Source organism: Dermacentor albipictus, chromosome 10, assembly GCF_038994185.2.
Source record: "Dermacentor albipictus isolate Rhodes 1998 colony chromosome 10, USDA_Dalb.pri_finalv2, whole genome shotgun sequence".
In the NCBI taxonomy this organism is placed as follows: Eukaryota; Metazoa; Arthropoda; class Arachnida; order Ixodida; family Ixodidae; genus Dermacentor; species Dermacentor albipictus.
In genome coordinates this window covers 79,888,081-79,905,423 of record NC_091830.1, presented here as the reverse complement: position 1 = coordinate 79,905,423, position 17,343 = coordinate 79,888,081, and the positions used below count along the sequence as shown (strand labels likewise).

The 17,343-nt window shown below is 47.3% G+C and overlaps 1 protein-coding gene across 5 annotated transcripts in view; it reads right to left on the bottom strand.

The window, feature by feature from the left end:
• Positions 1 to 7,571: 7,571 nt before the first annotated feature.
• LOC139050515 (mast cell protease 1A-like) overlaps positions 7,572 to 17,343 on the bottom strand; it is a 111,633-nt gene continuing 101,861 nt past the window's right edge. For 4 of the 5 annotated variants that reach the window (XM_070526992.1, XM_070526988.1, XM_070526989.1 and 1 more), the window contains 2 exons: positions 9,234 to 9,373; positions 7,572 to 7,850 (listed from right to left, as the gene is read on the bottom strand). In XM_070526992.1, coding sequence (XP_070383093.1) covers positions 7,644 to 7,850; positions 9,234 to 9,373 — 347 coding nt within the window. In that variant the 3' untranslated portion in view covers positions 7,572 to 7,643. The remainder of the gene's footprint in view (positions 7,851 to 9,233; positions 9,374 to 17,343) is intronic. The other variant, XM_070526990.1, reaches the window with a different exon arrangement.

The window sequence follows — 17,343 nt, the reverse complement described above, 5'->3', positions numbered from 1 at the left end:
CGCATCGGCTCGAGAACGTCGCTTGAAGGTACGGATGGCATCGATGTCTGTTTTTCTGCAAACCTATGCCCGATAGTTGACAATGCGCTCAAGGATAAGCGAGTAAAGGGAAAGTGAGCTGGCAACCACGTGAACGGGCACATCCCTGGCTGTAAGCAGGGTGTGAATGTAATTGTATGATATAGTGGTAGAGGGACAAATCAAGCGCTGTGGGAATGTACGACTTAGGGAGCATGAGCAATCTCTTCAGGGGGTTGCACCACTTCATCTCTCAGTGCATTGCAAGTCATGCTCTTGCCGCCCCTATCTTTAGAAAAAAAAACTAATGTCATTTATAAACACGCGAGCCAATTGACAAGAGAAATTACTGAAGGTTACAATATTAAGATTAGGGACAAGGCGAGTACCAGCGAACCGTCTATCGCTCTTTATAATAAGGAATTTCGCTACTTTTGTCACTCCTGATTGTGCGTAAGTTAGTCACAGCTACCTTGATATATTTCTGTGTCTCGTGCGTGTCATGTTTGTTGAGCTGGCACTTATATATAGGTTCGACGTTTTTTTCAACAATATAGCAGTTGAGAGTCAGCGCCATGTTGTCTTTTTACATTCCTTTTGTGCGTGTCTTGTTTTGCGCTTTTACGAACCTTACGAAGAATCCCAACCAACTGGCTCAATTAAACTCTTCTGATGATGAAACTTTTCCACTAACACGCAATGTGTATGATGCTAGGCTTTTCAAATTGCGGGCAATGATCTCGCTAGTATGGAGGAAGGACGGGTTCCTGTGAATGTGTTTTGCTCTAAAATGTTTCGACTATGCCTGTTAGACCTGTCATTGATACTTGCGTCATGAGCTGCAGTTTTGCTGATAACCTTTTATTGTAATTGAAAGTGATATTTGCTTGCATATGGTCTTCAAGAACTGGTGCAGCTGTCTTAATATATGACCAGGATTAATGTAGTTACTAAACAATGCCGTGCGGAGGAGCACTTCGATGTGGGGTAAAATGCAGCAAATACAAGACAGCTGCTAATGGCATAAATATGCAGGCGGCCTAAGCTTCGCCTCTTATTAGAGTGGATGCGATAGCATTCAAACACCCATGACTGCTTCGCACGCTTCGCGGGAACTGTAGCTTACGTAACCGTAATGCTTACCGGAAAACGTTGGCCGTGAACGCTATGCACGAAGGCGACCTTTCTGGTAGAAACGTGGCATCTTGCTTGGGCTGATAACGAAGGTAGTGTACAGCCAATTCTCAAGTTGGGTTTTTGTTTCGCACACTCAATAATTTATTCTCAGATTGGGATACATAGCGCAAAAAATTACACAGGGACAAGCAGAACACAGGACGAGCGCTCGTCCTGTGTTCTGCTTGTCCCTGTGTAATTTTTTGCGCTATGTATCCCAGTCCGAATGCATCCCACCAACACGCCCAATCTTCTTCCCTGCTATAGTCTCAGATATTTTAACATAAAAGGCATGCGCTGTCGGTGCTTTGCTTAATGACATTTGTTTGTAGGCTGTCATTCTAGAATTTCCGAGGAATAACTATGTCAAGAATATAAAACAAGGTGTGAGCAACATTGGTGATAGAATGGTGTGGCACTATAACCCGCGTGTACGCATGTTGTATAGCGAGACATGTAATATACATATACCTAAATATATGGGGGAATTTTCACCCATGGGGCCCTTAACGCTGTTGCGTTAAGATAAGCTGCTATGGTTCTATCAGAAAGTGACGGGAGCTATTTTTCTACTATTCTTAGCTAAGCTGCATATTTTTTTTTATTGCGACAGCGTGCCTACTGGCATAAAGAAATGTTTAAACATGTAAATACACTCCGGATTCGCGGAGGAAGTCCAGCAATGTCCGGTGGTGTGGCCCCAAGATCCAACTTTCTACGTCTGGTGGCCGACCTGGGGGTGGTCCACATCGAAGCAGGTGTTTCTGGCGGAGAGCATGTAGAGAAGGGCAAGTCCAGAGGAGGTGCCCAGTGTCCACCTCGCAGACAGGAGCGGGACAGAAGGGGCAGGAATCGCTCATGGAGGCACGGTACTGTGCTGGCCACGAACAGGTTATCGCAGGGGTGAGGGCGACACGGAGGCGTAACCTTCGTAACAAGACCTCTTCCCAGCATGCTAGGCCACGAGGGAGGTCGGTGCCACACGGTGGGAGAAGTGCTCGCGTGGCGCGCCGAAGGTGTTCTTTTTCTGCGAGGAGCCTTGTCTCCGGAGAGATGGGGGCCAGTTGAAGTGGACGCGAAGGTTTGTTATGGCTCGCTGCATCCACTAAGGCTTGTGTGGGATGCGCATTGCGACGTATCCATTGTACACGTACTGTAACGGATAATTTCTCCACTGTGTCCTGAATCTCCTGTGCCAAAACGCCGGAATTCAGAACACGCCGCAGACAACGGATGGCAGCTGAGGAATCGGTGAAGATATCAATGTGTCTCCTAGATGGCGGAAGCAGCGGACAGAGGATGGATACTGCGTCTCGGATTGCCAAGAGCTCCGCCTGTGTCGACGGCCAGGCAGGGGAGCAAGCATACGAGCAGGTTGCGATGTCTGACAATATTTCAGGACAAGCGATAGCCGTGGTGACGTGATCATCACTCACACTAGCGTCGACATACGCTACATGTCTGCACGAAGAGCTTGCACTCGTAGCTGATGGGCTATTTGCTATTATACTCGACTCTCTAAGGTGGCCAATGGATCGTGTGTGTATGCGAGTCGGAGGCCGATTGTCCGTAACTTGCTGATAAAGCCATGGTGGTCGTGGCGAGCAGGAATCGCAGGGCATCACTGAACCGTCTGCCATATACTTCTCAAGAGCTGCAGCTTCAGGGATATTATGGCACTTTGCGGAACGAGCTTGGCGACGCTGGTGGACCAGTTCGTCTAGCGTATTTAATTGCGCTTCGGCCTGGAGTGCGTGAATGGGTGTAATTTGTGGGAGGCCCGTAATAACCCGCATTGCTGCTCAATTGATAGATTCCAAGCGGTCCCACTCTGCTCGTGTCATGTGGTGAAACTGGGCTTGGTATATCAATCTTGGCTGTAGCACAGTACGTATGAGGAGTCAGGTGGTGCCACTCAGGAGTGCCAGTCAGGAGTCAGGTGGTGCCACAACCACCAATGGTGGTTGTGGCACCACCTGACTTGAGAAATCCTACGGATGAGGTGCAGCATTTGGGATGTCTTCTGACGTGCTGTGCGAATCCAGGGACCGGCGGAGCCGGAATCGCACAAGTCCAGGCCGAGGACTCGGAGTGAGTTGACGATTGGAATTCTGTTTCCGTGCAAGAGAAGGACGATAGGGGTGGTGTTGAACGCACGGCGGCCGCGCGCATTCGCGACCGGAAGCAGAGCCGTCTTTTGAGGCGACAACGTAAGTCCCAGAAAAGAACACCATTGATCAGTAATCGTAAGAGCGAGCTGCAACCTTGTGGCTTGAATTTGGAGAGACGGGTGGACAGTCCAGGCTGTGATGTCATCCGCATAAATGAGTGCGTGCAGGTCAGCAATGTCGCCCAATCGCCATGCCAAGGGTAGGAGGCTAATGTTGAAAAGTATGGGGGCCAGCACTGACCCTTGCGGTACACCGCGATGTGGGCGAAATGATCCCACATTCTCCTTGTTGATGCGTATGGCGAATTCACGAGATGTAAGAAAGGTGTGAATAAACTTGCATATGTGGGTGGGTAAGTGAATCCAGCGTAGCACTTCAACGAGGGCAGCGTGGCTGGCGTGGTCGTATGCTTTGTGCACATCCATGCCGAGCACGGACCTCATTCGGGTCGATCGGCCACCAATCAAAACCATAGAGGACAAGTGACCTAGGCCATCTTCTGCACCAAGGCGGGGGCGGAAGCCAACTTGCGACGGGTGGTACCAGTGATGTACGTCTAGCCACCACTGGAGATGGTTAGCCACCATGCGTTCCAACAATTTCCATAATGTACACATAAGAGAAATTGGTCGAAGATTTGATATGTTGTCATGAGGTTTGCCGGGCTTTGGGATGGCGATTATAGCTGCTTGCAGCCAGTGCTCCAATACTTCTCCTGACAGCCATGCAGCGTTTAACGAATTAAGAACATCTTTCACAGTGGCTCCTTCTAGGTTTTTAAACGCTTCCATAGGTCACGCCGTCAGGACCCGGGGCAGTCTTCAATTTGGCTTGGTCTATTGCAGCGAGAAATTCAGCCACCGTGAACGGAGACTGCATCCCAGCGACAGCGTGAGCTGATGGGAGTGCCCCTGCACTCGGCGGAAGCGTAAATGGGGCGGAGACCACAGGTGGCCGCGTATCATAACCGGGAAATAATGCCTGCGCTATGTCAAATGCAAAGGCGTCTGCGGTTTTGCCAGACGCGAGGCACACGCTGGAACCCGGGTCAGGAGAGTGTCCACCAACTTCCATTGCTCGGAACGTTCTCCAAATTGAGGCGGCGCTGGTGGTCGGACCTAGCGAAGAACACCAGGCCAACCAGCGTTGATGTGAGAGGCGGCATTCGTGGCGTCTAGCCGCAGCTGTCAGCTGACGGTGGCGGAGTTCAGCCTCCACGGAATCTGGGTGTCGGCTGGCATCAACCTCTGCTTGGCGACGCTGTGCCCAAAGCTGCAGGAGTCGAAGATCTGGCGCCGGACGAGATTCCTCGACCCATGACGTTAAAGTGGCTGTTTTAACCGCCGATTGAAATATTGCGATGGGGTCGCATAGAGGGGCAAGAGCGTCCCTTGATAACGAAGCACGAAACGTGTCCCATTCGATCACCCTACATTGGCGACGGAGGCAGTCAGTTTTCTGAGGGGCTAAGCCGAGCCGAATGGGATGGTGATCCCTCCCCCAGCAGTCCGGTTCCCGATTCCAGGTAACTGTCTGATGGCCCAACCACCAGGCCAGGTCCGGTGAATACGCTGGCATTCGTGGGTGGGTGCAACGTCGTGTAGGCATGGATACGTCATTAATCAGATTAAAGTTGTTCTGGGTGAGAGTATCAAGCTGCATATCAACGTGATAGGGTTAAGGGCCTCGTATCGCAGCAAATACGGTGTCCGCATCCCTCGTCGGCGTCCAGCGCCGGCGTCGGACGTTGTTTCGGTAAAAGTATTTCCGAACCAACCATACCCAGGCCCTCCATGTGGCCCAAGGAAACAACTGAACTAATCGAATTTCTCACGCTAAAATACGAAAAAAAAATCGTAAAGTACGACTTACACGCAACCTAGAGATATGATAGTGTCGGATTGTAATTTGACTATACGAAAAAACATAATTCGGTTACGCGAAAACTCAAAGAAACCCTTTTTCTGCGTTTCTACCATACATAGACCGGCCATGCCGTCCGCTATTTGTGCGCGCCCGTGCGTGAATATCTGGGACACCGCGCTTTACGCGGCGTCCTCCAATCCACTATGCGTCCCTCTTCAGTTTGGACATAGCTTCTGAGCAACCTTAACTAGTCAAACAAATCACAGTTTCTTTCCCCAAAGAAGTAGCACGACAGCTGGCCCTACTACCGTTCCTTCAGGAACCTGAGAGTTATTTGCCGCCTGCCTTCGTGAGCCAATCAACAGGGGGTTGCTGAGGAGTTGCTGGCCGCCCGTCAGCGGCAGCTTGTGGCTGCTCCACTTATACTGCCGCAGCTGGTAAGTCAAGCCAAGAACCCACGCAACCTTCTCAGCAACGCGTGAGCTATCATCCTCCTCCAATCTACGGGGTATGCCCGGCCAAGCCATGGCAGACGCATGAAAACTGACATGTATGCTTATGCTTGAGTATCCCGGACACGTGGTACGATATTGCAGCCGTCGCATGCAAACATCGGAAGACAGTCCCCGGGCGCCCTGTTACCAAGTACAGCCCGCTTAATGACATTTGTTTGTAGGCTGTCATTCTAGAAATTCCGAAGAATAACTTTGTCAAGGATATAAAACCAGGTGCACTATGCTCCTCATCCCCCAATAACATCTAACCAGGCTGATTGCTTTCGCTTCTACCATTGGCCCTTCCTTACCGCGTCGCCCTTCAGATTATCCGATGCGCCGGCTGCCCATGCCTAGCGAAAACGAAAACAAGACGACGCAGTTCCCCAGGCAACAACTGCGCATAAGTTTTCGTTCACCAACTGGCAATGTTAGTGGCGCGTTCGTCAAAGGCATTGCTACAGCTTCACTTGTTGATCCTTGCTGCCCTTGAACTCACAACAAGCTCCAGCAAAATGCCAGTATATAAACGGATTTCATCATCTCTAGCATCGTTTCGTCGCAATTTGTTTGGCCGCGTCGAACGCGTTTGATTATCTGCCAATTGTTTCGGTCCAAATGAGCCTTTCTGTGCTGCCATTATTCAACTTAATGCCCTCGCTGGTCCTGACCAAACGTTCACGGGTATCATCAGCCCAATCATCACCGAGAAGCAGCAGCTTCGCAGTACTCCGAGTTACTTACCCCTCTGGAGCTTGGTCGCCGCCTTGGCACTTGGCAAGTGTCGCGCTTACTGATATCGCCGCTCTTTTGTCGTAGTGACTGTCCAACATACCTTCATCATCAGCCCAATCATCACCGAGAAGCAGCAGCTTCGCAGTACTCCGAGTTACTTACCCCTCTGGAGCTTGGTCGCCGCCTTGGCACTTGGCAAGTGTCGCGCTTACTGATATCGCCGCTCTTTTGTCGTAGTGACTGTCCAACATACCTTCTGTCGGCGCCCCTCCCATGTGGCCGCTATGCCAGTTGCGCTCTGATGCTATAGGAATACGTCATTAGCGTGGTGTACCATTCCGTTCTCGCTAGACACATTCCAACGGCGACCCTCTTTCCCACCCACCGCCGACCCTGGAGGTCGCTTGGCACCAAGCCTCTTAACGCATGTGATCATCCCTTGACTACCTCACCATTACTAGTGACCAGCGCAATGACCGCTGGATAGCAGAAACAAAAAAAAACCAGCTTGTGGCGAAAGTATCATTATGGAAGTAAGAACGACGGGAAAGAAAAAAAAATGAGTTTGGAACGTGTGGACCTTATATTTTAATTTTAATGAGGAGGAAGACTTTAAGAGAACATGGGCTGGTAATGCGGCACAATGAGTGCTAAAACAAGAGAAACTTAGTCAGTGATGGCAGAGGATTACATTGTGTGATGACATTAGAAAAAAATTCACGGAGGGTGTCCGCATGTAGAGGACAGCTAGGTATGATTGGCGATTGCAAGCAGAGGTTTTCTTTATTCTCGCTGTTGACATAACTTGGCATAAATGCATGCATGGCGTTATAAGCCCATTGGAAAGATAATTCTGAAAATAGGAAAATATTATTTATTGAGATAATCCCAATGGCCGAGTAGCGCGACCTCTTAATGCATATGTCGTTAATGGTAATAACGCATATTTATCTATGGCAGACCACGGTATAATGAGGCGCCCATAACAGCGCAGCGGGGTAAAATATTCCACAACGTGAGACAGTGACTGCTTAGTGACCATGCGCATCCACCGTTTGCAGGATATATATATATATATATATATATATATATATATATATATATATATATATATATATATATATAATATGTGGCACGGTCTTACAGGTTCAATCACATAATGGCATTGTATTCCATGCCACTATCAAGGCGTAGGTATTTCCGTGTACTCGGCGAACCGGTTCAGCTTGTGGTAGATCCACGGAACAAATGCCTCAATCCGCAAGAACACACTGGGAACGTCACTGCTGCCGCAAGAAAAGCCGTAAGAAGCCAAGCCAAGTAGGTACGTCAGACCATCGCTGCCAGCGGCCATCGCCGGAGAAGCCGCGTCTCCCTGGGAACAAAACAACTGCATGCAAATCAGTCCTCGAAAGCCTAATGTGCCCAATATCGCGTCACTTACATCAGGCACTCTAGGTAAATTACGTGCGATAAAAATTTATTCCAATTTCCTGAACTAATTCGTGTGATAATGTCTAAGGCCACGTGCGTGTCATATGTCTGCATGGAGTAACTAAATAATAATAAACACAAGAATATGCAAAGGTGTGCGTCAAAATTTAAAATGCATTAGTCATTTTTCGCCCAGTGCATGCTCGATGGCAGCGCAATAGTCAGTCTTATATGGAACCTGTGTGCAAGCGCGCTTCCATTTAGGTTCCGCAACCTTTCATGAAGCAGAACAGTCTAGACAGGGCTCGCAGTATAGGCACCACGCTTGCAATGTGCCTGAAACAGCACGCGCGTCATAGGAAGAATGTACACGCAATAAAAAACAGTCGGTAGCAATATGCCAGAAAGATACGTGCTCAGTAGATTGCTTCCGGTGCTGGACAAAACATTAGTTACGCAAATGCCCCGAGATGCCAACAAGCGCAGGTGCATCAGACCATCGCGGCCGCTGGTCATCGCCGGAGACGTCGTGCCTCCCTAGGAAATAGAGCAACTGCATGCGACTGGCGCCTCGAAAGCTTAATACACCTAATATCCCGTCGCCTACATCAGGCTAAATTACCTGCGGTACAAACAGCTTGAATAATAGTTTGAATAAAATGCATGCTAATGTTGACTTCAACTAACACACAAAACATGCTGGCTTTATAAAAAAAGATGAGCACGGATGACGTCACTGCCAATTAGGTAATTGTGAAATTAGCGGTATACAACACATTTCTCTGTATCGCAGTCACAAATTACGAAAATGCTTTCCATTGAGCAGAAACTCTATCAGTCACGGAAGCACTGAATATACAAGCAGTAGAGGAAGCATATGTGAACGTCCTAATAATTGCTGAGGTTACGCACCTGATTGCTGCCCTGAAGGAACAGCTCTGTGAATTCAGCCCTGGGGGCTGAATTCATCAATCTTTTGTTTTGTAAGCGCTGTTTATTATTGGCTGACCGCCTTAGTATATGACGTGTCCAGCGTTACACTTGACAGGAATCCGTTCATAAACGCTCACGTGCGTGAATACGGGTCCTCAGCCCCCAATCATAAAAAGTTGTTACGGTAGAGTTGTTCGTAGCCAAAAAATTCCACCGAATGCGACGTTGGGCACATAATTGGTGAAGGCGGTTGGACCATGGCAAATGCGCTTACGAAAGAAAGATCTGTTATTTACGTGCCTTGTTCTCAAATTTACTTCAGCGTCCCCGTAAAACCTTCAGCAAAATTATTTTCTTCGATGCTCCCGGTTCTTTTCTATGTGCAGCGCGTGAAATATTTGTTTACCTCACAGAGAGCATTAAGGTCTCTGGCGGCGCAAAACATGATGAGGTCGTCGTAGCCGTAGTTCTTGAATCGTTGGTAACAGTCGTCACCGTCCAGGCCACGCAGTGTCCCTCGGTACAGTGACGTCTGTTCGGGCTCAGCTATTGCAGGAGAAATTGAAGAAGCAGGCGATACAGATTATGACCCAACTTTTAAACAAAGGCAACTTTTTTTTCCGACAAGAAAATACAAATAAATACAATTAGTAGGAATGTGCACATTAATTCCCAAGTAGGTTGCTGCGCTAATGGTACTGACCCCACTTTTATTTTCAAATGATAACTTGGATGACCTTATTCATTTTATTAATTAAAAGCGTGACTCAATTTGAATACTTGTATTTAAATAAATAAGGCCTTTAGAATTAGATGTACAAAATATGTCATGCACATTATACTACAATATGCATTGCGATTTTCGCGGCGTAACAGTGTGTCCTGCTTCAAACCTTACACTTAACGTGCGTATTTACTTCGACACTATAAGTTATGCATGTACGCTTCAGGAATTAAGTGTCAGTATTTTAATTCCCCGAGAGGTATTCTGTAAGATTCTGCAGAAACGAGTGGCAACTTTTATTGCAGTCTTTATTGACCTATATGTATTGACAATCACAGGTTCATTCTCAGGAAAAACTTATTTCGCGTGTTAATCAATTCATGCAAATTGAGTGATGCTCCTTGGATTGGAAATTAAAAGTATTATTTTGTCAAAATAACATTTGTGACCTACGTCCTCAAGTAACAGAAGTGATCAAAAATAGGTCGCGATAATTTTAGCCTGGTATGAAAACTGCATAAATTAAAAGACTAAAGATTGCTCGTAATATTGCATGAAAGCCACTGTGTTGGCGAATAAGATTTTGCGTTGCAAATATATAAGAAAAGATATAATAGCGTAATCCCAATTTATTTAGATTCGTATCCAAACTAACCACAGCATGTCTCACTACGGAAAATTATCGGCAAAACAAACGTTGTAATATTCTCGTATTAGGTAACATAGGAAGATGCTGCCAAGTGTACTCCTTAGCGGGTTTACTTAATCTTATTGGATATCTCTCCAAATTTTCCAAAAGGTTTTTCAAATGCTGATTGTATAAATAATTTGTCAGCACGTATATAATTTATAGAACTGCTAGCAACAAGTGTTATTCTTTTGACTTTAAGGTTCTAAGCGTCTAATTGTTCAATTGATGTTGCAACTCTTCACTGTGTCGGTTATCGATGCAAGAGCATCAAATAGCCCTTTGAGCGAGAAAGCCGACTTCTGTAGCAGCGAAACGCCAGCTAAATTCCTGTTGGCAGCGATGCCACGTCACGTGCCCGCACGTGACGTGGAAGAGTAAAGCTGTAGAAACGGAACAGTTGCTGCGGTGCTGGCGCACCAGGTGTGGCGTGAGGGCATCGTTGCGACGTCACGTCACCCTTATTCTCGGAATCCTGTGTTCTCCGCACGTTCCTCCTGCGCGCAAGCTCTCGCCTGCGCTCACAGATCGCCTCTCGGCAATCGCTATAAAGAAATTACTGCGCGAAAAAAAAAGCAGAAGAAATTTAAACGGAATAACTTTCGTGGTATTGAGCTTCGAACCTACGACGCCACTCTATGAGGCCGAGTGTCTTACGCTCTGATCTGAACGAGCGCCTCCTAAATAACAGGCTTTCGCACTCTGCTTGATGGCTTCTTGCTACTTGGGCCAAAATTTCGATTGCTGGCTCACTCGTAATTCAGAGTGGATGTAAGCGTGAACTGACAACCGCCAAAGCGCATTCGTTGGAGATGATAATCCACTGCATGTTCGCAACGCTCACCATACCGCAACCACACCACAACATGCTACACCGCGCCATATTGTGCACTGGTTCATGAGGAAGCTGCCCAACTAAAAGAAGAAAACCGGCTGAAGGCGGCACGACAGGCGGCGATAGAGGCCAAAGAGACAGGCCGCACGGCCCAGCCAGAAGAAGAAAAAAAAGCGTGTAAAGGGTTGGGGGCCAGAGACCACATTTTAAGTTTCAACTGCTTGGCCGGATGATCTGGTTTTGTTCTCGCAACTTGCCCGGATGTTCTAGTCTGAGTGACCAGATAACAAATCTGGCTTTTGGCTCAAAGTCACTCGAAGGCGGCCGACAACGGAAGCTAAGAGCATTTCACGCTTAAAGTGACCGCGGCTTATTCGGGAGCGTCTCCAATACATTTTATGGCAGTAGGGCAACGTAGCGTGACGTCACGAATGGAAATGTACCGAAGCAGACTTTGGCAACGTATCTAAACGTGCTCGCTTGCCCTCCAGGAGTTCACAACTCGAAGGATCGCTGAGCGGCTTGCAATTGGCGATTATTGCTTTCGCATACACAACTCATAACGGCTTGGGTGTCCTCGAATTTTCTTATGTTGTAGCCACACCCATATACAGAGGACCTGCGGTGTAATGTAGTTTTGTGTATTAAATAAAGAAATAAAAGAAGCTGCACAGAAACTCCTTTGGCTGTAGTCTACCTATGTGTAAGCAACCGTAACGGTCCCCTGGCCTCGTCAAGCTGTGTGTTTACAGCTTGCTTGTCAGGGTGGCCTTCAACACTGTACTTTGTGCATGTTGTGAATAAAGTTGACTTGACTTGTGCCGTTTTCTCGTCTCCAAGCAGCTCGGTGTCATTATCAATGTTGCTGGCGTCTGGGTCTGCCACTGGCTTAGTTGTTCAGCGACCATCGAATTGATGGGCTCAACGTTCATTTACTGGAACTTCATTTCGTTGCCTCATTAGTCATTGCGTAGACTACGATTGCCACGCGCATCACACAGCTAGCTATCAGCGGAATATAATAGCAACACAGGCAGCTTGCCACTTCCAGGCGGGGTTCGAGTGAAGCGATGAGAGATGTCGGTGCCTAATTTGAAGTCAATTTCGGTACCACTTGTGTCGCGTAATGTGGGCATGTAGACACCCGACACTCTTTGAACTTCGTGGAAAAAATAATTACCCGTAATATACGACGCTGGAAATGATTTAATGGTCTGAGGACCCAATAACAGCTCTACCATCGAATCTCATGCCCGTAATCAATAATTGAGAAGTTGTACAATTGGTAGAGCGGGCATTTCGGCGATGGTTGGTTATTAATGCTCTTCTAGTGAAAGCGCGCAAAACGGGGGAGGAACATATTTAGAAGAGGCATACGCTGCTAGTGGTGTGTACGTCTCTTTCCATGTTCGCTACTCCAAATAAAATGAAATGATTAAGTTCTGGGGTTTTACGTGCGAAACCAGGATATTAAGAAACATGGCCCAGTGCAGGTCTTAGGATTAATTTTGACCACCTAGGGCTAATGAACGTGTACCCAATGCATGGTATCCGGACGTGTCTTATCTTGCGCCCGCAACGATATGCGGCCGCTGCAGCCGGGAATTCATCCTGCGACCCCGGGCTTAGGAGAGCAACCTCAAAACCACTGCGGTATACGGACAATCGCACTTTACGAGCTGATAATAGTTTAATTATTTTTATTGTGTGATTAGCCAAGTAATTATGATATAGAATGTTTTCTTGTGGTGACAGAGTATGGATGAGCAAACGCTGTTGCTCTCGTAATTGCACAGTGTACCAGTTTTTCACATGAAACATCTTTGACATTGGTACCAGGTGGTCGCTTGCTAACGCCGGCAAACGCCGTTGCTCTCGTTATTGCATAGTGTACCACTTTTTCACATGAAACATCTTTCACATTGGTACGAGGTGGTCGCTTGCTAAGGCCACTCGTAACGAAAACATCTTATAGTTTTATCGCCTATATGTCTGCAACCATCCCACACACTTACCTTACTATGGTACCGTTCGTCAATAAACGAACTCTTTGCTCCATCCTTATTAGGTCGGTTGCACACATGGCCCGATTGGTATGGCTGGTAGGATGCAATTGGAGCTAAATTTAGCCTCGCATGCCCCGTTCAGGGAGGCGTAACTCGGCAGTATTAATGTAGATCCGAGCGTGTGTAGCGGCGCTTGTAGCCGCGCTTGAGAGAGCTCAATAGGCGATAGTAAGTATATTCAATGTAACTTAGACCAGTACTCATCAGGGGTCATAAGGCCGACAAGTGCGCAATTTCTTGCAGAAATTTTACGATTGCCCGGCTGTTTAGGATGCATATTCGACTCTCTTCCCGTTTTGTTGTGCGCACTTCTGTAGAAAACAGCCCTAGGTTATTGCCGGCATTGCCACATATCCCTTGCTTCGCGCGCAGCAGCGAATAGCAGTGGGAGGAGGCCATAGAATATGAGGGAGATGCGCAGCTATGCGTGTAGTTATGTTATAAGTTGAACACTTTTGTATTGCTGTGTCGTAACCAAAATGGTGATCTGCCGACATGCCGCTTAGCGGCATGTCGACAGATAGTGCTTGTCATTTTGAGTGTACTCTATTAAATGTTACAGTAGCTGCCGCAAGTAAACCACTCATGCTGACTGCTTCGGTCGTTCGGTGCGTATACTGGAGGCTTGCTAGGGTCTGCAATGTGTAATTGAAAGTGTATTTCCAAGTAGGTATAATTTAGAAGACTTAAAGGGACACTAAAGTGAAAAATGATTTCTTCTACATCAGTAAATTACCTTTCTACAACACCAAAAACACCACTCTTACAACGATAAGACGTTTGGTAAGCCAGAAAAAGCGCAAGAACGAAATACGGGTGGCGACGCCTGCTTAAGTTCCCGCACCTGGGGGCTGTGACGTCTTGGATTCTGATGGCTTCTTCTAGGGCCTACTAATTATACACATCTGTACAGATCGACTACATGCTGGTCTAAAGGAACCAAATATTAAACATGCCAAGTTTCGGGAACCTTTATTCAGCCAACGCGACCCAAACGCGAAAACATACTTTGGAATCCCTGACGTCACGCTGACGTACCGGCGCTGAGGTTTCGGCGCGAAATTCAAATACTGATACTCCGACCTTCACTTTCTCATCTAATAATGAAACAATTTTATGCGAAGCATATTACGAGGGCTCAACCCAGCTCCTCAGGCGCGGCGGTGACCATGAAATCACGTGACACCGTGACGTCACGACAGAGGAGAAGTGGCTTTGGCTCAACTCTTGCAAGACGGGCTGGGTGGGAATCGAACCAGGGTCTCCGGAGTGTGGGACGGAGACGCTACCACTGAGCCACGAGTACAACGCTTCAAAGCGGTACAAAAGCGCCTCTAGTGAATGCGGTGTTGCCTTAGAAACGCGCTGTTTCTAAGGCGTGCGTCTCTTGCTCAGGCGCACATTTCGTTGCCGCGCCGAACGCTGCTTTGCTCGACGCTCACCGCGTCCAATGCGGGGCGCGTAGTCGCTGCCCTGTAGCCCATTGTCTTACACCCCTTGGCGGGTCGACGGGAACGCTGTCGCGTTCCACTCTTGAAGGCGAAGAAGTAATGCATGAGTTGTTTCTTCGTCTAGCCGAACCAAATATAGCCAAGCAACAGCAGTTCACCAGGCTAAACAGTGGTTCAACAACTAAAATAAAGGCTAGTATGCTTCGCATCCTGGGCTTAACCTTACCTAAGCCACAGCCATTTTTTTTAATGACTGCCTGCAGGGTTCTCAAACAATGCCTCATTAGTATAAACTGATTTATTGTTTCGCTTTAGTGCCCCTTGAAGCTCACAGCCAGCAATGCTTGTCTAGGACACCTGGAGAAGCACTGCGCAGAAAGGCTCGAAGGCACACAGAAATGTTCATTAGGACAAGACTCAAGTACAAAGTTTGATTTATTGTTTAATTGTTTTATTGGAAAACCACGCATCGTTCTCCGAGATCTTTAACCCAGCTGTAGGGCTACCACATGAGTTATTCCACCACGCCTTACACACGGGTTGCAATGAGTAATCAAAATAACCCTACAACAATGACACGCTAGATAACTTTTACACATTTTTGGGCAAGCTGCCGCATTTTATTTCCTCTAACAGCTAGCCGGTGTATATGCAGACAGCAGCAGGAGTCATTAATCGTAGTTACGCTACGAAACCAAATCTGACACACCTGTTAGAAGTAAAACGACAAAGCACATACTGTGCGATGAATTAGCTTGAACAACAAATACTCCGTGCTACTGACGGAAACATACGAAAAGCACTTTTGTGCAAGCCATACAACACCTGCAAATGAATACACAGAGGGATAATTACGAGTGACTTTACCCCATGGCAAAGCATACTGAGCCTAACATTAAGGACTTATAAGTGGCATAAGTACACCGTTCTTAAAGCAGGTTCATCCAGGATCATGTGCCGTGGTGATTCGGAATAAATACATCTGCTTTGAGGACGGGGTACAAGGAGCGAGGAACACGAGCAGGGTGGCACTCAAAAATTATAAAAATAAAATAAATTATGGGGTTTTACGAGCCAAAACCACTTTCTTATTATGAGGCACGCCGTAGTGGAGGACTCCGGAAATTTCGACCACCTGGGGATCTTTAACGTGCACCTAAATCTAAGTACACGGGTGTTTTCGCATTTACAAAAATTCATAATCTACACTTTAACAACGAGCACATTTTCATCAATCACGCATGGCACACTTCGAATAAAGCCTATACCCTAAACGAATGCGCAAGCACAGTTTCTTGAAGAGAACGTCCTCAGAAAAAAATGGCCGTGGTGTACAGTTTTCATGATGCAGCAGTGGCTGACGACGATGTAATCACTGTCTAACGGTATCTAGCAGGAGAAGGAATGCAGTTGGGAATCGGTGCAGTAAGTGCGAGTTCTCTTTCGAGGCCTTCGATGTGCTTTTCCGAAGCGTTGGGATTCAGAGATGCGGCATCAGTCTGCCGACTTGAGAAGACGCTGTGGCTGTCTTCGCCCTCTCTGTGTTCCGTGCGCATCCTAGACACCACGCGGATCGGACCGCGTATTTCCACAAGCAGTGGCATTCTAGCGACAGTGAAAAATGACATACGGTGTCTTCGTGGTAGCGGTTTGATCTCCTGCCGCGTTCGCAGTGAACACCAAGAATCACCGGAGTGCACCTGGGCCCTTTTCTGCCTATACGACATGCAAGACATTGCCTTTCCCATGTTTTTTTTTTCACTCGTTCAAGCACTATAGCTGCGGCCCAGCTTGATCTAGTTGTGCCCGGTTTAGCACAGGCAACTTTGACTGCCGATACACTGACTTAGCGGGTCACAATTTAAAACAGGAAACTGCAAACATTCGATAGTCATCGCAATTTTCTTGGATACCTAATTGAGCGAAATTTAGATCGCGCTTTTTCTTTCTGAGATTGAGTTAACAAAAATGGCAAGCTTTCTGGAGCACATTCAAAATACCGAAAATAAACGAATCTTGCTTCCATTCAGTGTAATGCAATTCTGCACCGCGATGGCCTAGCAGGTCAGGCTCAGTGGATTAACTGAAATTCTTGTGAGCAAGCTGAACGAGAACGTTAATGCTTTTCCGTTTTCTACAGGACATTTTTTTTTTCATCAGAAGTGTAAGCGTAAATTTTCTCTTCAGAAAAGCCGCAATATACTCCGCAGTCTAGCGCTTAAGGCTGCGGCCTCAACGACAAACTTATTGCTGTACACTTTCAAAGCTCTTAAAACCGTGAACTATGTAGTTAACACGCCAATGTCCTGTCGATCACTCATTTGTTTCTGCAGTACAGCAAAACGGCTCAGGCTTTGGGGTGGTTTGCTCTGAGACCTGCCATAGTTGTTCGCAATTGCGGCAAAGTGGCAGTTTCTTGAAATCACCTGGTTGAGGCTAGTGCCCCTTTGCAGTGCAGGGAAGCAGTTTCTGCAAGCCTGTTTTTTGAGCTCATCACATTTCGTTGACTCTCCGGGTGCAAAACACTGCATTCTTGGTCATCGATTGCAGGGACCAAGCCAATAGATATTCATCTGGCAGACTTGTCTTGAAAAGTTGCCGAGTTTGCATGCTGAGTCCTCAGAAAGCAAGTCGGTGGTTCTCGCTAAGGAGCTCGAAGGTGCGATGGAACGGCTTCCGTGGATATCCCATCACCAGTGTTCCATGAAAGGTGTGCCGTTGTTCTGAGTTCTTATAAAGAAGCACTCGATGC